This window comes from Salvelinus alpinus, chromosome 1, assembly GCF_045679555.1.
Source record: "Salvelinus alpinus chromosome 1, SLU_Salpinus.1, whole genome shotgun sequence".
In the NCBI taxonomy this organism is placed as follows: Eukaryota; Metazoa; Chordata; class Actinopteri; order Salmoniformes; family Salmonidae; genus Salvelinus; species Salvelinus alpinus.
This window is the reverse complement of record NC_092086.1, coordinates 110,862,827-110,881,690: the sequence shown is the minus strand read 5'-3', so window position 1 is coordinate 110,881,690 and position 18,864 is coordinate 110,862,827. Positions and strand designations below refer to the sequence as shown.

Genomic DNA, 18,864 nt, shown 5'->3' with positions numbered 1-18,864 from the left:
TTCCAAACGCCTGAAGGTACCACGTTCATCTGTACAAACAACAGTACGCAAGTATAAACACCATGGGACCACGCAGCCGTCATACCGCTCAGGAAGGAGACGCGTTCTGTCTCCTAGAGATGAACGTACTTTGGTGCGAAAAGTGCAAATCAATCCCAGAACAGCACCAAAGGACCTTGTGAAGATGCTGGAGGAAACAGGTACAAAAGTATCTACGAGTCCTATATCGACATAACCTGAAAGGCCACTCAGCAAGGAAGAAGCCACTGCTCCAAAACTGCCATAAAAAAGCCAGACTACGGTTTGCAACTGCACATGGGGACAACGATAGTACTTTTTGGAGAAATGTCCTCTGGTCTGATGAAACAAAAATAGAACTGTTTGGTCATAATGACCATCGTTATGTTTGGAGGAAAAAGGGGGATGCTTACAAGCCGAAGAACAACATCCCAAACGTGAAGCACGGGGGTGGCAGCATCATTTTGTGTGTGTGTGCTTTGCTGCAGGAGTGACTGGTGCACTTCACAAAATAGATGGCATCATGAGGTAGGAAAATGATGTGGAAATATTGAAGCAACATCTCAAGACATCAGTCAGGAAGTTAAAGCTTGGACGCAAATGGGTCTTCCAAATGGACAATGACCCTCAAGCATACTTCCAAAGTTGTGGCAAAATGGCTTAAGGACAACAAAGTCAAGGTATTGGAGTGGCCGTCACAAAGCCCTGACCTCAATCCTATAGAAAATTTGTGGGCAGAACTGAAAAAGCGTGTACAAGCAAGGAGGCCTACAAACCTGACTCAGTTACACCAGCTCGGTCAGGAGGAATGGGCCAAAATTCACCCAACTTATTGTGGGAAGCTTGTGGAAGGCTACCAAAAACGTTTGACCCAAGTTAAACAATTTAAAGGCAATTCTAGCAAATACTAATTGAGTGTATGTAAACTTCTAACCCACTGGAAATGTGATGAAAGAAATAAAAACTGAAATAAATCATTCTCTGATCATCCTTGAGATGTTTCTACAACTTTATTGGAGTCCACCTGTGGTAAATTCCACTGATTTGACATGATTTGGAAAGGCTAACACCTGCCTAATAATAAGAATTTGTTCTTAACTTACTTGCCTAGTTAAATAAAGATATTATTTTTGGCAAAAGGCACCTAAAGACTCTTAAATCAAATCAAATTCAAATCAAATGTATTTATATAGCCCTTCTTACATCAGCTGATATCTCAAAGTTCTGTACAGAAACCAAGCCTAAAATCCCAAACAGCAAGCAATGCAGGTGTAGAAGCACGGTGGCTAGGAAAAACTCCCTAGAAAGGCCAAAACCTAGGAAGAAACCTAGAGAGGAACCAGGCTATGAGGGGTGGCCAGTCCTCTTCTGGCTGTGCCAGGTGGAGATTATAGCAAAACATGGCCAAGATGTTCAAATGTTCATAAATGACCAGCATGGTCAAATAATAATAATCACAGTAGTTGTCGAGGGTGCAACAGGTCAGCACCTCAGGAATAAATGTCAGTTGGCTTTTCATAGCCGATCATTAAGAGTATCTCTACCGCTCCTGCTGTCTCTAGAGAGTTCAGGGTTCCATAGCTGCAGGCAGAACAGTTGAAACTGGAGCAGCAGCACGGCCAGGTGGACTGGGGACAGCAAGAAGTCATCATGCCAGGTAGTCCTGAGGCATGGTCCTAGGGCTCAGGTCCTCCGAGAGAGAGAAAGAAAGAAAGAGAGAATTAGAGAGAGCATACTTAAATTCACACAGGACACCGGATAAGACAGGAGAAGTACTCCAGATATAACAGACTGACCCTAGCCCCCCGACACATAAACTACTGCAGCATAAATACTGGAGGCTGAGACAGGAGGGGTCAGGAGACACTGTGGCCCCATCCGATGATACAGGCCCTGGCTTAGAACATGAGAAACAAGATTCTCTGGTCTGATGAAACCAAGATTGAACTAATTGGCTATATTAGCACAGCTGAAAACTGTTGTTCTAATTAAAGAAGCAATAAAACTGGCCTTCTTTAGACTAGTTGATTTATCTGGAGCATCAGCATTTGTGGGTTGGATTACAGGCTCAAATTGTCAGAAACAAAGAACTTTCTTCTGAAACTCGTCAGTCTATTCTTGTTCTGAGAAATGAAGGCAATTCCATGCGAGAAATTGCCAAGAAACTGAAGATCTCGTACAACGCTGTGTACTGCTCCCTTCACAGAACAGAGCAAACTGGCTCTAACCAGAATAGAAAGAGGAGTGGGAGGCCCCGGTGCACAACTGAGCAAGAGGACAAGTACATTAGAGTGTCTAGTTTGAGAAACAGACGCCTCACAAGACCACAACTGGCAGCTTCATTAAATAGTACCCGCAAAACACCAGTCTCAAAGTCAACAGTGAAGAGGTAACTCCGGGATGCTGGCCTTCTAGGCAGAGTTGCAAAGAAAAAGCCATATCTCAGACTGGCCAATAAAAGATTAAGATGGGCAAAAGAACACAGACACTGGACATAGGCAGATTGGAAAAAAGTGTTATGGTCAGACGAATCTAAGTTTGAGGTGTTCGGATCACAAAGAATAACATTCGTGAGACGCAGAAAAAATGAAAAGATGCTGGAGGAGTGCTTGACACCATCTGTCAAGCATGGTGGAGGCCATGTGATAGTCTGCGGTAGCTTTGGTGGTAGTAAAGTGGGAGATTTGTACAGGGTAAAAAGAGATCTTTAAGAAGGAAGGCTATCACTCCGTTTTGCAATGCCATGCCATACCCTGTGGACGGCGCTTATTTGGAGCCAATTTCCTCCTACAACAGGACAATGACCCAAAGCACAGCTACAAACTATGCAAGAACTATTTAGGGAAGAAGCAGTCAGCTGGTATTCTGTCTATAATGGAGTGGCCAGCACAGTCACCGGATCTCAACCCTATTGAGCTGTTGTGGGAGCAGCTTGACCCGTATGGTACATAAGAAGTGCCCATCAAGCCAATCCAACTTGTGGGAGGTGCTTCAGGAAGCATGGGGTGAAATCTTTTCAGATTACTTCAACAAATTGACAACTAGAATGCCAAAGGTCTGCAAGGCTGTAATTGCTACAAATGGAGGATTCTTTGACGAAAGCAAAGTTTGAAGGACACAATTATTATTTCAATTAAATGTCATTATTTATAACCTTGTCAACATGACTATATTTCCTATTCATTTTGCAACTCATTTCATGTATGTTTTCATGGAAAACAAGGACATTTCTAAGTGACCCCAAACTTTTCAACAGTAGTGTACGTCAATTACCTCTTACTCCTGCACATCCACTCGGTACTGGTACTCCCTGTACATAGCCATGTTATTTTGATGTTTTTGTTATTCGTTATTCACTGTGTGTTTATTCCTGGTGTGGCTTTCAATTTTTGTATAAATGTTTTTTCCTTAACTCTGCATTGTTGGAAAATCACCCATAAGTATGCATTTCACTGTTAGTCTACATATGACAAATACAATTGTATTTCCCATCCTCTCCTCCCCCTACTCAGGTCATTAACCTAAAGCTGGCCAACAACACCATGGTCAAAGCCACAGTGATCCCCGCTGCGTCAGTACAGAGTGCCAGCAGCGCCATCCTCAAAGCTGCCAACGCCATCCATCAACAACAACAGCAGACCGTCATGGTGCCCGTATCCAGCCTGGCAAACGCCAAACTCACCGTGCCGAAGACTGTCCACCTCACCAACCTCAACCTACTCCCCCTGACCAAGACCACCTCTGTTTCTGAGCTCCACCAGGTTTGGTTTATTAAGATACCTCATTTTGTACATCAGAACTAATCTTCTATGCTAACACGCTATAGACAACAACATATAACGTCATACAGTAATAATGAAATAAACATGAGGAATCATTCCAATAAATAAATAACTCAATAGATTAATAACAACAATAAATCCCGAACATTTCATTCAGTAACTTCTTGAATGTCTGTTCGTTTCATCAGGTGCTGTCCAGCTCCAAGCCCCAGGGGCAGCAGCCGGTGAAGCAAGCCCTGCTGGCTGCCCAGGCCCAGAAGAAGGGTGTCTCTAGAGTCCAGGTGTTAGCCAGCTCCCAGAGTTCTGTAGTGGAGGCCTTCAATAAGGTCCTGAGCAGCATCAACCCCGTCCCAGTCTACGTTCCCAACCTCAGCCCCCCCTCGGCTGCCTGTATCTCCCTACCCTCCCGCGGCTATAGGTAAAATGCTAGCTAGCTATATAGCATTTTAATTGTTTCTTCCCCTCAAAAATTATACAGTGTCCTTGGGCTTCTTGAAATGCAGTGTATATAATATACATGTTTGAATTAATGTATATTCATTTATATTATTATTTACAGGTGCCTGGAGTGCGGTGACTCGTTTGCCCTGGAGAGAAGCCTGAGCCAGCATTACGACCGTCGCAGCGTCCGCATCGAGGTCACCTGCAACCACTGTGTCAAGAACCTGGTCTTCTACAACAAGTGCAGTCTGCTCTCTCACGCCCGGGGACACAAGGACAAAGGTGACTTTTCTTCATACATGAAATGCCTAAAGCATTCACTGCCATTGATACTCTGCAATGCTTCTAAATTGAGACTAATAAAATCTCCTCTTGTCCTTTCCTCTTTTCTTCTCTCCTCTCATCTCCTCTTGTCTTCTCTCCTCTCCTTTTGTCTCCTCTCCTCTTGTCTTCTCACCTCGTCTCTTCTTCTCTTCTCCTCAAAGGGGTGGTTATGCAGTGTTCCCACCTCATCCTCAAGCCCATCCCTACAGACCAGATGATCATTACATCACCTCCGCTATCCTCCGCCACCACCGCTGGATCTACCTACAGCTCCACCGGCCACTACCTAGGGAAGGGTGCTGGTCCTCAGTCCCAGGCAGCGGTGATCTGTGCCCCCTCCAACGCCCCTCCGGTTGCTGCCATGCCCCTGGATGAGGATGTGTCCCGGCTCTGCAGAACCAGTCTGAAGTGTTTAGAGTGCAGCGAGATGTTCCTGGATGAGAACTCTCTAGCAATGCACTATCAGCAGGCTCCAGAGTCCAGCGGACAGGTGTGTATGTGTGGTTACTGTGTGTATGTGTGGTTACTGTGTGTATGTCTATAAGCCGGTGTTGTGTGAGTGTTTTCTTACTCTTTTAAAACTTCCCTTGTCTATTTTGTATTTCTGTGAGTCACACCCACTGTGTCACCACTTCTAATCAACACTCCCTTTTACACTCCAAACCTCTTGTACTTTTCGTTTTGATTTAATATATAATAATTGAAAAAATATATATATATATTAAAGCTGGAATCCTTTATGGTAAATTAACCACGTCCATCTGTGATATTACAACAAAGAAGTTACTGCAAACAAAGAATGCTGTTTCCCCCCCTTCTGACATCATTGCGCGCCTCGACAGAAGAGCTTAACGACGCTCAACAACTGTGGTGGGGCGGCCAGTGGCGCTGTTTCCCTGTACTGCAGATGCCATCTTTAATGGCATTGTGCTTTTCATCATATGATCCCTTTATAGCCCCAGCTAATGATGTAAATTGTCAAATGTTTTGTTAATTTAACTCCATATTGCACCAACTCTCAAAGATTGCATTCCTCCTAGAGCATTATAATACCGTTTTGTGTATTTTTGTCTCTGTTTACGTCTGTAGAAAACCTGCACTATCTGCCAAATGCTACTACCTAACGTGTGCAGCTTTGCGTCGCACCAACGGATCCACCAGCACAAGTCTCCCTACATCTGCCCTGAGTGTGGGGCTATCTGCCGCTCAATCCACTTCCAGTCCCATGTGACCAGGAACTGTCTGCACTACACCCGCAGGGTGGGCTACCGGTCAGTCTGACATTACTTCCTGCCTGAACAGGAAACACTTCTGTTTCCTCTTCTTCTCTAGAGATTTTCTTTAGAAGCAGTCAGATGACTTTTGTTTAAAAGGTCCACGCAGGTAGACGTAGCAATATGACGTCATACAGAAGGGCGACTTTCTTCCTACAGAAATCAACAGCAACGAGACCGCCAATATCGGCTCTTCCCAATGTGGAGGGTGCATACTTGGAAGAGGCAATACTGTAGTTGTTTGATAATGTCACCTTTAAGTCTCCACACTGAAAATTATTTATTTCACATATCAAGGTGCCACTTGCTAATCACAGTAATTACAATGTCAGTTGATTTGTAACTTGCATTGAGTATCAAAATCATCCAAAATGTTGAGTTAAAAGGTCCTGTATATTTTTGTTTTATATATATACAGTGAGCACCATACTTCTTTTGTTATTTTGGTTCTGTACTCTAGCACTTTGAGTTTGAAAGGATACAATGTGGGTGAAGAGCAGACAGTCAGCTATAATTTGAGGGTATTTTCATACATATCGGATGAACCATTTAGAAATGACAGCACCTTTTGTACATGGTCTCCCCCCCATTTTAAGGTACTACAAGTATTTGTTGAATTGGCTTCACAGATGTGTCGTTAGGCAGGTGTATTCATTTGTGTCGTTAGTGAATGCAGGAGAGCTGTTGATGAATAGTATTGATTCTAGACTTTGCTATTGCCTTTGGAGGTTGTTGTTGGGGTGTGACAACATGAGAAAGACAGCAGTGTTGATGCAAATGAAGCTGGCCGTCATAAGGCTCAGAAATGAAAATCAATCAATCAGGAACATTGCAAAAACCCTGGGCATGCCCAAGTCAACAGTTTGGTTCATCATTAACAAGAAAAAAACAACCGGTGAACTCAATTATGTCAAAAGACCCGGTAGACTGAGGAAGACCACTGTAGTGGATGTGTCACGAACGTCGTCTAGGTGGAAATGACCGGACCAAGGTGCAGCGTGATGAGCGTACATTTTCCTCTATTTATGTAAATGTCGCCAACAAAACAAGAAACAAAGAAACGACCGTGAAGCTTACTAGGGCTATAGTGCCACTAACAAAGATAACTACCCACAAAATACAAAGGAAAAAAGGCTGCCTAAGTATGACTCCCAATCAGAGACAACGATAGACAGCTGTCCCTGATTGAGAACCATACCCGGCCAAAACATAGAAACAGAAAACATAGAAATAAAGAAACTAGAATGCCCACCCTAGTCACACCCTGGCCTAACCAAAATAGAGAATAAAAGCCTCTTTATGGCCAGGGCGTGACAGGATGACCGGAGAATACTCTCTATGGTGAAGAAAACCCTCTGACAACAGCCCAACAGATCAAAAACACTCTCCTGGATGCAGGTGTAGATGTGACAAAGTCCACCATACGTGGAAGTCTACACCAGCAGGACTACAGAGGGTACACTACAAGATGCAAACCACTGATAAGCCTGAAGAACAGAAAGGCGAGATTACAGTTTGCTAAAAAGCACCTAAAATAGCCCCAAGAGTTCTGGAAAAAAGTATTGTGGACAGATTAGACAAAGATTAACATGTATGTACCAGAGTGATGGAAAGAGGAAAGTGTGGAGAAAAAAAGGACATGCCTATGATCCAAAGCATACCACCTCATCCGTGAAACATGGTGGAGGGGGTGTTATGGCTTGGGCCTGTATGGCTGCCAGTGGAACAGGCTCACTTGTCTTCATCGATGATGTGACTGTAGACAGAAGTAGAACAATGAATTCTGAAGTCTACAGAAATATTTTATCTGCTCAGATAAAACCAAATGCCTCCAAACTCATTGGACGGCACTTCATCATGCAACAAGACAATGACCCTAAACATACTGCTATAGCAACGAAGGGGTTTTTGATGGCCAAAAAGTGGAAAATCCTTGACTGGCCAAGTCAATCACTGTATCGAAATCCAATTGAACATGCATTTTACATGCTGAAGAGGAGACTGAAGGCAATAAGTCCCCGAAACAAGCAGGAACTGAAGATTGCTGCAGTACAGGCCTGGCAGAGCATCACCAGGGAAGATACCCAGCGTCTGGTGATGTCGATGCATCGCAGACTTCAAGCAGTCATTCCATGCAAAGGATATGCGACCAAATATTAACAATGATTACTTTATTCTACATTATGTTAAACTGTCCAATGTTTTTTGATGCCCGAAAATGGGGGGGGACTATGTACAAAAGCTTCTATAATTTCTAAACGGTTCATCCGATATGTATGAAAATACCCTAAAATTAAAGCTGACAGTCTGCACTTTACCCTCATTGTCATTGTATCCTTTCAAACTCAAAGTACAGAACCAAAATAACAGAAAAATGGTCACTGTCCAATGAATTATGGTGCTCACTGTATTTTTTTTTCTCCCCCTCTCTCTCTCTCTCCAGCTGTGTGCACTGTAGCGTCATCTACTCTGACGTGGCTGCTCTGAAGACACACATCCAGAGCTCTCACTGTGAGATCTTCTACAAGTGTCCCATCTGCCCCATGGCCTTCAAGTCTGCTCCTGGCACACACTCACACGCACGTACACAGCACCCTGGGGTCAAGATAGGAGAGCCCAAGTAAGTCTCTTCAGATTCTCACAACCCATTATTCATGTGATCTAGTATAGTATAGTATTTATCTAAACTTTATATTATCCTAGAAAGTTTTCGTTCTATGTTGAAGACCTTTGTCTTCTATTTAATAGAATATATGATCTTATTGTTCTCTTCTACTGTATGCTGTTCTATCACTGATGGGAAAGGTGACACCAACATCCTCAGTTGTTTACCACAAATTAATTCTGCTTTAATGAGGGAAAGTTATCCGATATCCATGTCATGTTCCTGTCAGAACCGTCTTAATTTTCAATGTTGAATGGGTTTGCGTTTAATGTTATTAGACACAGTAGCTTTAACTGAGTGTTTTTCCAGCACCCTGACCTTTTCCTAACACCGTCAACACACTCTAATGAACACACACACACACTGATGACTGAACCTGTTCAGGAGCAGGTGGCAGGTGATCTCTCATACAGACAGACAGACAGACAGACAGACAGACAGACAGACAGACAGACAGACAGACAGACAGACAGACAGACAGACAGACAGACAGACAGACAGACAGACAGACAGACAGACAGACAGACAGACAGGCAGACAGACAGGCAGGCAGGCAGGCAGGCAGGCAGGCAGACAGACAGACAGACAGACAGACAGACAGACAGACAGACAGACAGACAGACAGACAGACAGACAGACAGACAGACAGTGTGCTGCCAGGTTCTGTGATAAACCTTTTGAACTGACGGATTGTTTTGAAATAAATCATTAACTCCTATTATGGACATTAACATTATTAAGTGTATTCATGGACATGGATAGGTACTGTTGTCATATACAATGCATTAGTACAGTTGAAAAAAAATAATTGTTATTAGATAACATTGATTTTATTCCTTTTCTGTATACAGGATTTAATGAAACTCATTCATTTTTATCAAGCAACATGTCTCTCAAAGTGGAAAATGTTGTTAAAACGTTGTTTGTGTTCTTCCAGGTTGATCTACAAGTGTTCCATGTGTGATACAGTGTTCACCCAGCAGACACTGCTTCAGTCACACTTTGATCAACACATAGCCAACCAGAAGGTGTCTGTCTTCAAATGCCCAGACTGCTCCATGCACTACGCTCAGAAACAGCTCATGTTGGACCACATCAAGGTACTGTATGAAGGGGAAAATATCTTCTTCTCTTGTGCTCGAAGTGGAAAAATAACTTATATAACTTAACTTATAACAGGCACTTCTATTTTTCAGAAAATTATTCCAAATCTACTACAATGTAATGACAAGTACTTGAAATATATTTGTGTATAATCCTAATCAGCAATTGATAATTATAAGTCATTGTCCTTGTGCAGTCTGTATGAATAGTTAATATGCCTGTTAGTGAACCGGAGCTGTTTGTCATCCCTGTGTAGACGATGCATGGTACCTTAAAGACCATCGAGGGTCCCCCCAACCTGGGTATCAACCTGCCCCTCAGTTCCAGCCCCAACACCAACAACAACGGTCTGGACAGGGTGGACAAGAATGCCCCCTCTACACCCCTGAAAAAGGCCCAGATCACCCCTACCTCAGCCCCCCAGAAGCCACCCGCCCCTGGCTGGACATGTGGAGACTGTGACCGTCTCTTCATCCAGAGAGAGGTGTTCGTCGCCCACGTCAGGCAGGAGCATGGCAAGGTACAGTGTAGTCCTAGTTTGAATCCCAAATCAACCCCTAGCCAATACCCCGTAGTACGTGTGTACAGTCGGAAGTTTACATACACCTTAGCCAAATACATTTAAACTCCGTTTTTCACAATTCCTGACATTTAATCCTAGTAAAAATTCCCTATCTTAGGTCAGTTAGGATCACCACTTTATTTTAAGAATGTGAAATGTCAGAATAATAGTAGAGAGATTTATTTATTTTAGCTTTTATTTCTTTCATCACATTCCCAGTGGGTCAGAAGTTTACATACACTCAATTAGTATTTGGTAGCATTGCCTTTAAATTGTTTAACTTGGGTCAAAAGTTTTGGGTAGCCTTCCACAAGCTTCACACAATAAGTTGGGTGAATTTTGGCCCATTCCTCCTGACAGAGCTAGTGTAACTGAGTCAGGTTTGTAGGCCTCCTTGCTCACACACTCTTTTTCAGTTCTGCCCACAAATTTTCTATAGGATGGAGGTCAGGGCTTTGTGATGGCCACTCCAATACCTTGACTTTGTTGCCCTTAAGCCATTTTGCCACAACTTTGGAAGTATGCTTGGTGGTCATTGTCCATTTGGAAGACTCATTTGCGTCCAAGCTTTAACTTCCTGACTGATGTCTTGAGATGTTGCTTCAATATATCCACATAATTTTCCTACCTCATGATGCCATCTATTTTGTGAAGTGCCCCAGTCTCTCCTGCAGCAAAGAACCCCCACAACATGATGCTGCCACCCCGTGCTTCACGGTTGGGATGGTGTTCTTCGGCTTGCAAGCTTCCCCATTTTTCCTCCAAACATAACGATGGTCATTATGGCCAAACAGTTCTATTTTTGTTTGTCCAGAGGACATTTCTCCAAAAAGTACGATCTTTGTCCCCATGTGCAGTTGCAAACCATAGTCTGGCTTTTTTAAGGCGGTTTTGGAGCAGTGGCTTCTTCCTTTTTATTTATTTTATTTTATTTATTTATTTACTTAACCTTTATTTAACCAGGTAGGCAAATTGAGAACACGTTCTCATTTACAATTGCGACCTGGCCAAGATAAAGCAAAGCAGTTCGACACATACAACAACACATAGTTACACATGGAGTAAAACAAACATATAGTCAATGATACAGTGAAAAAAAAATAAGTCTATATACAATGTGAGCAAGTGAGGTGAGATAAGGGAGGTGAAGGCAAACAAATATATGTATAAATAAATAAAAATATAAAAAGGCCATGGTGGCGAAGTAAATACAACACAGCAAGTAAAATAAAAAATAAAAAAACACTGGAATGGTTGGTTTGCAGTGGAAGAAAGCGCAAAGTAGAGACAGAAATAATGGGGTGCAAAGGAGCAAAATAAATAAATAAATACAGTAGGTAAAGAGGTAGTTGTTTGGGCTAAATTATAGATGGGCTATGTACAGGTGCAGTAATCTATGAGCTGCTCTGACAGCTGGTGCTTAAAGCTAGTGAGGGAGATAAGTGTTTCCAGTTTCAGAGATTTTTGTAGTTCGTTCCAGTCATTGGCAGCAGAGAACTGGAAGGAGAGGCGGCCAAAGGAAGAATTGGTTTTGGGGGTGACCAGAGAGATATACCTGCTGGAGCGCGTGCTACAGGTAGGTGTTGCTATGGTGACCAGCGAGCTGAGATAAGGGGGGACTTTACCTAGCAGGGTCTTGTAGATGACCTGGAACCAGTGGGTTTGGCGACGAGTATGAAGCGAGGGCCAGCCAACGAGAGTGTACAGGTCGCAGTGGTGGGTAGTATATGGGGCTTTGGTGACAAAACGGATGGCACTGTGATAGACTGCATCCAATTTATTGAGTAGGGTTTTGGAGGCTATTTTGTAAATGACATCACCGAAGTCGAGGATTGGTAGGATGGTCAGTTTTACAAGGGTATGTTTGGCAGCATGAGTGAAGGATGCTTTGTTGCGGAATAGGAAGCCAATTCTAGATTTAACTTTGGATTGGAGATGTTTGATGTGAGTCTGGAAGGAGAGTTTACAGTCTAACCAGACACCTAGGTATTTGTAGTTGTCCACATATTCTAAGTCAGAGCCGTCCAGAGTAGTGATGTTGGACAGGCGGGCAGGTGCAGGCAGCGATCGGTTGAAGAGCATGCATTTAGTTTTACTTGTATTTAAGAGCAATTGGAGGCCACGGAAGGAGAGTTGTATGGAATTGAAGCTCGCCTGGAGGGTTGTTAACACAGTGTCAAAAGAAGGGCCAGAAGTATACAGAATAGTGTCGTCTGCGTAGAGGTGGATCAGAGAATCACCAGCAGCAAGAGCGACATCATTGATGTATACAGAGAAGAGAGTCGGTCCAAGAATTGAACCCTGTGGCACCCCCATGGAGACTGCCAGAGGCCCGGACAACAGACCCTCCGATTTGACACACTGAACTCGATCAGAGAAGTAGTTGGTGAACCAGGCGAGGCAATCATTAGAGAAACCAAGGCTGTCGAGTCTGCCGATGAGGATGTGGTGATTGACAGAGTCAAAAGCCTTGGCCAGGTCGATGAATACGGCTGCACAGTATTGTTTCCTATCGATGGCGGTTAAGATATCGTTTATGACCTTGAGCGTGGCTGAGGTGCACCCATGACCAGCTCTGAAACCAGATTGCATAGCGGAGAAGGTATGGCGGGATTCGAAATGGTCGGTAATCTGTTTGTTGACTTGGCTTTCGAAGACCTTAGAAAGGCAGGGTAGGATAGATATAGGTCTGTAGCTGTTAGGGTCAAGAGTGTCCCCCCCTTTGAAGAGGGGGATAACCGCAGCTGCTTTCCAATCTTTGGGAATCTCAGACGACACGAAAGAGAGGTTGAAAAGGCTAGTAATAGGGGTGGCAACAATTTCAGCAGATAGTTTTAGAAAGAAAGGGTCCAGATTATCTAGCCCGGCTGATTTGTAAGGGTCCAGATTTTGCAGCTCTTTTAGAACATCAGCTGACTGTATTTGGGAGAAAGAGAAATGGGGAAGGCTTGGGCGAGTAGCAGAGGGGAGGGCAGTGCTGTTGTCCGGGGTAGGGGTAGCCAGGTGGAAAGCATGGCCAGCCGTAGAAAAATGCTTATTGAAATTCTCAATTATAGTGGATTTGTCGGTGGGGACAGTGTTTCCTATCTTCAGAGCAGTTGGAAGCTGGGAGGAGGTGTTCTTATTCTCCATGGAGTTTACAGTGTCCCAGAACTTTTTTGAATTTGTGTTGCAGGAAGCAAATTTCTGCTTGAAAAAGCTAGCCTTGGCTTTTCTAACTGCCTGTGTATATTGGTTTCTAGCTTCCCTGAAAAGTTGCATATCACGGGGGCTGTTCGATGCTAATGCAGAACGCCATAGGATGTTTTTCTGTTGGTTAAGGGCAGTCAGGTCAGGAGAGAACCAAGGGCTATATCTGTTCCTGGTTCTAAATTTCTTGAATGGGGCATGCTTATTCAAGATGGTGAGGAAGGCATTTTAAAAAAATGTCCAGGCATCCTCTACTGACGGGATGAGATCAATATCCTTCCAGGATACCTCGGCCAGGTCGATTAGAAAGGCCTGCTCGCTGAAGTGTTTCAGGGAGCGTTTGACAGTGATGAGTGGAGGTCGTTTGACCGCTGACCCATTACGGATGCAGGCAATGAGGCAGTGATCGCTGAGATCTTGGTTGAAAACAGCAGAGGTGTATTTGGAGGGCAAGTTTGTTAGGATGATATCTATGAGGGTACCCGTGTTTACGGAATTGGGGTGGTACCTGGTAGGTTCATTGATAATTTGTGTGAGATTGAGGGCATCAAGCTTAGATTGTAGGGTGGCTGGGGTGTTAAGCATGTTCAAATTTAGGTCGCCTAGCAGCACGAGCTCTGAAGATAGATGGGGGGCAATCAGTTCACATATAGTGTCCAGAGCACAGCTGGGGGCAGAGGGTGGTCTATAGCAGGCGGCAACGGTGAGAGACTTGTTTTTAGAGAGGTGGATTTTTAAAAGTAGAAGTTCAAATTGTTTGGGAACAGACCTGGATAGTAAAACAGAACTCTGCAGGCAATCTTTGCAGTAGATTGCAACACCGCCCCCTTTGGCCGTTCTATCTTGTCTGAAAATCTTGTAGTTGGGGATGAAAATGTCAGAATTTTTGGTGGTCTTTCTAAGCCAGGATTCAGACACGGCTAAAACATCCGGGTTGGCAGAGTGTGCTAAAGCAGTGAACAAAACAAACTTAGGGAGAAGGCTTCTAATGTTAACATGCATGAAGCCAAGGCTATTACGGTTACAGAAGTCATCAAAAGAGAGCGCCTGGGGAATAGGAGTGGAGCTAGGTACTGCAGGGGCTGGATTCACCTCACCTCCTTGCTGAGTGACCTTTCAGGTTATGTCGATATAGGACTCGTTTTACTGTGGATATAGATACATCTGTACCTGTTTCCTCCAGCATCTTCACAAGGTCCTTTGCTGCTGTTCTGGGATTGATTTGCACTTTTCGCACCAAAGTACGTTCATCTCTAGGAGACAGAACGCGTCTCTTTCCTGAGCGGTATGACGGCTGCGTGGTCCCATGGGGTTTATACTTCTGTACTATTGTTTGTAAAGATGAACGTGGCACCTTCAGGCATTTGGAAATTGCTCCCAAGGATGAACCAGACTTGTGGAGGTCTAATTGTTTTTCTGAGGTCTTGGCTGATTTATTTTGATTTTCCCATGATGTCAAGCAAAGAGACACTGGGTTTGAAGGTAGGGCTTGAAATACATCCACAGGTACACCTCCAATTGACTCAAATGATGTCAATTAGCCTATCAGAAGCTTCTAAAGCCGTGACATCATTTTCTGGAATTGTCCAAGCTGTTTAAAGGCACAGTCAACTTAGTGTATGTAAACTTCTGACCCACTGGAATTTTGTCCGTAAACCATTTTTGGAAAAATTACTTTTCATGCACAAAGTCGATGTCCTAACCGACTGGCCAAAACTATAGTTTGTTAACAAGAACAATGACAACCTAAGTGTATGTAAACTTCCGACTTCAACTGTAGATCTGAGAGGATTGGAAAGGTCGAAACAATATATATTTTTTTTTATTTAACTAGGCAAGTAGGTTATGAACAAATTATTATTTACAATGACGGCCTACTCCGGCCAAACCCAAACCCGGACAACGCTGGGCAAATTGTGCGCCGCCCTATGGGACTCCCAATCATGGCCGGATGTGATGCAGCCTGGATGTCTGTAGTGACAGAGCCTCAGACTGCTGTGCCACTCTGGAGGCCCGTGGTGACAGTAATCAAACCATAACTGTTCAGTTCTATTTATTCTCCCACTATGAATGCAGCAACTGAAGAAGCACCCGTGCCGACAGTGTGACAAGTCGTTCAGCTCCTCCCACAGCCTGTGTCGACACAACAGGATCAAACACAAGGGGCTACGTAAGGTCTACTCCTGTCCGTGAGTAATGCTGGATTGGATCACATTTTTTGGGGGGGGGTTACATTTTTGGATTCGGTTATTGTGGCATTTCCTACTAGAATATATGAGTTTAACCTACATGCGGATGCACAAGTATTCAGTCTACACAGATTCAATAGGGCAACAAATTCCTGTGATGACATGTCAGCATTTAATATGTCAAATGTGTATGGCCTCTTCTTTAAGAACTCTCTCTCTCTCTCTGTTTGTATGACTCCACAGTCACTGTCCAGACCCCAACCGTACGTTCACTAAGCGTGTGATGCTGGACAAACACATCCAGCTGATGCATGGTGGCATTAAAGATGCTGCGGGGAAGATGGCGCCAGACCCAGCTCACACAGAGGACAGCCCCCCTGACAAGGTACAGTAACTGACCAATCGGCTGCACCCACCCTTCTGACAAGGTACAATAACTGACCAATGAGCTGCACCCGCCCTCCTGACAAGGTACAGTAACTGACCAATGAGCTGCACCCGCCCTCCTGACAAGGTACAGTAACTGACCAATGAGCTGCACCCACTCTCCTGACCAGGCACAGTAACTGACCAATCAGCTGCACCCACTGATCCATAGTTTGTGCTGTTCCTTTCCCTGATACTATGACCAGGATTCAAAGAAACGCAGATTAACGGCTTGTGCACTGCCATTGATTTTTAAAGGTGATTTGTGCTTGAGCTAACATCTGCGGCGTTTAAAAGAAACGTGATCTCTGCGAACATGAGGGAATTTGCCTCTAAAAATCACAGCAATGCAAAGATTGTTTATCTGTGTTGGATTGAATGGCAACCTGTACATGCAGCAACCCTCATGTCCCTATTTCGCCCCCCTGCAGGCCCTCAGCCCCAAGAGGAAGCAGCAGGATGACGAGGGGCCTCCCGGTCCTCGCTCCAGGTGCTCCACACCCACCCAGCCCCTAAAGAAGCTCAAGGTTAACGTGTTCAAGGTCCACAAGTGTGCCGTGTGCAGCTTCACCACCGAGGACCTCGTCACCTTCCACGACCACATTCCGCAGCACAAGTCTGACGGATCCTCCTTCCAGTGCAGGGAGTGTGGTCTGTGCTACACTTCTCCCCGCTCCCTGGCCCGACATCTTTTCATTATCCACAAGCAGAAGGAGCCACGGGAGCTGGCCAGACGTAATGGAACCGTTGCAGCCGATGAGAACCAGAGAGAGAACCAGTTGGGTTCCGGCTCGGGGGACGGCCTGGACGACGGGACGCCCGAGACCAAATGTAAAGTGTGTGACAAGATGTTTGAGACAGAGGGGAGTTTGAACACACACATGAGGACACATGGCATGGCCTTTATCAGGTCTAAGAGATTGAACGCAACAGAGAAATAGAGATGGAGCAGCCTAGTCGGGACACTATTGTTGAAGCATAGTGGCATCTACCAGAATGTTGTCTCTGACCAAATTTGCCTCAGAATGTTGCGTTGTAAATGCTAGAGTACGAATAAGACATTCTCCATTGACTCGTCTACCCACATATATTAAATATACAGTATATACACAATATATATACACATTTCTAATGTGTTTTAAAATATGTAATATATTTCAAGTAAATGTATGTGTATTTAAATCAATCTATGAGAACATTTTGTACACTTTACGATATAGATGTTTCTATGGATGTTGGATAGATCTTTTGTAGGAAAATGTTTATTTTGAAAAGGTTTCAATTGTTGTCTTCTCACTAGTATGGGAAAGTGTTAGGTACTGTATAAACGTTTATGTTATGGGAGATGAATTCTCAACTATTGGCAGTGTTACGTTTTATAACTGCTGCTAATGTCCATGGAATGTCTGAAGAAACTAGCCTGGTCCCAGATCTGTTTGTGCTGTCCTGTCAACTCCTATGGTTATTGCCTATGCAGTACAAACCAATCTGGGGTCAGCTAATAAAGAAACACTTTATCTCTGCATGACTTTGTCATCCTCACAGGGTTTGGGTCAATCCTGTTTCAATTCTGTCAATTCAGTCAGTTCTAGAATTGACTCAATTGACTGAAATAGAATGGATTTGACCCTATCTCTGCTCATATTGTCAGGACAATCAGTCCAGACTCCAGACCAGACCACACGAGAGTAGCCTGTCTATTTCACGCCTCTATTCCGTCAGTCTATGGGCCAATTCGTTCTGTTCTTTGTTTAAAGAAACCGGAGACATTTTGTTTCAGAATGTCTCGGAATGTTTGTCTTTTCAATTTCCTTATTCTCTGGCAGCTCAGTTTTGATATTAATTGAGTTATGATGATAGCAACGTGTCTTTCTTTGCATGTACACACAGATACAGTATATAGCCTTCTGCCTTTCAATTGACCATACTGTATATCAGCCTTTTCATTTGGCCAAATTAACAAGATTACACTGGCTAATAGTTATGATTCTGGATTTCCTGAGCACCAAGTGTACCATTTGGAAGGTTGTAGGGTGCCAATGCATTTCTCTGATCATAGTTCAGAGTGTAAATGAACCAATAAAATTGAAAAAACTTGCCTTCGCATTAAACAATGTCAATGTGAATGTGAGACTGGAATTGAAACCCATTTCCTCATTTCAGTGTCTTTACATTTCAAGATGTGTTTTACATTTGAAAAGAGAAAATTAATTGTACTAGAAAACAATCACGATACTGTAAAAAAAAAATATTTCCATGTTGTTTTTTTTGTCATGTATGTATTTCATAAAAGGACACATTGTTTTTGGAAGTAACTTTTTAATACTCTGAAAATGAAATATGAATCTATTTGTGTAGTGCTCAACGTGCATGAGAGAAGCTGTCGATGGTTCTTATTTGTTTCTTAGAATGTGTCTTGCTGCTTGTTCGCTAGAGATGTCGGACGTTTGTGTAGAAGCAGTTCTTGATGTCAATAATAAATTCTGAACTCTGCCCCTGATGTCTACTGCACATGATCAGGCATCAGCCCCTCCTTGGGAAATACTCTCTCTACTGCCATCTAATCTCAATGCTGAGATAATACACTATATGATACAGTGATGAGCTTTCTTCCACCATATAGTCTTTTACCCATCAAGTCTGTTCCAGTCAGTGCAGAGGAAGGGGAGGAGAAGACGGATGTTTAAGCAATTAGAACAGCCGACTGAGTCTTCTCTTCCCTGCTACAGACTCTCTCCTTTCTCTTCCCTGCTACAGTCTCTCCTTTCTCTTCCCTGCTACACTCTCTCCTTTCTCTTCCCTACTACAGACTGTCTCTCATTTCTCTTCCCTGCTACAGTCTCTCCTTTCTCTTCCCTGCTACAGACTCTCCTTTCGCTTCCCTACTACA

At 43.7% G+C, this 18,864-nt stretch overlaps 1 protein-coding gene across 2 annotated transcripts in view; it reads left to right on the top strand.

Annotated features, from left to right (window-relative positions):
• The window catches only part of znf532 (zinc finger protein 532), a 37,464-nt gene extending 18,997 nt beyond the window's left edge, over window positions 1-18,467 (top strand). For both annotated transcript variants that reach the window (XM_071341338.1, XM_071341345.1), the window contains 11 exons: window positions 3,531-3,779; window positions 3,989-4,218; window positions 4,360-4,523; window positions 4,727-5,055; window positions 5,655-5,836; window positions 8,283-8,459; window positions 9,442-9,604; window positions 9,865-10,128; window positions 15,436-15,548; window positions 15,792-15,933; window positions 16,406-18,467. In XM_071341338.1, the coding sequence (XP_071197439.1) occupies window positions 3,531-3,779; window positions 3,989-4,218; window positions 4,360-4,523; window positions 4,727-5,055; window positions 5,655-5,836; window positions 8,283-8,459; window positions 9,442-9,604; window positions 9,865-10,128; window positions 15,436-15,548; window positions 15,792-15,933; window positions 16,406-16,915 (2,523 nt within the window). In that variant the 3' untranslated portion in view covers window positions 16,916-18,467. The remainder of the gene's footprint in view (window positions 1-3,530; window positions 3,780-3,988; window positions 4,219-4,359; window positions 4,524-4,726; window positions 5,056-5,654; window positions 5,837-8,282; window positions 8,460-9,441; window positions 9,605-9,864; window positions 10,129-15,435; window positions 15,549-15,791; window positions 15,934-16,405) is intronic.
• The last annotated feature ends 397 nt before the right edge of the window (window positions 18,468-18,864 follow it).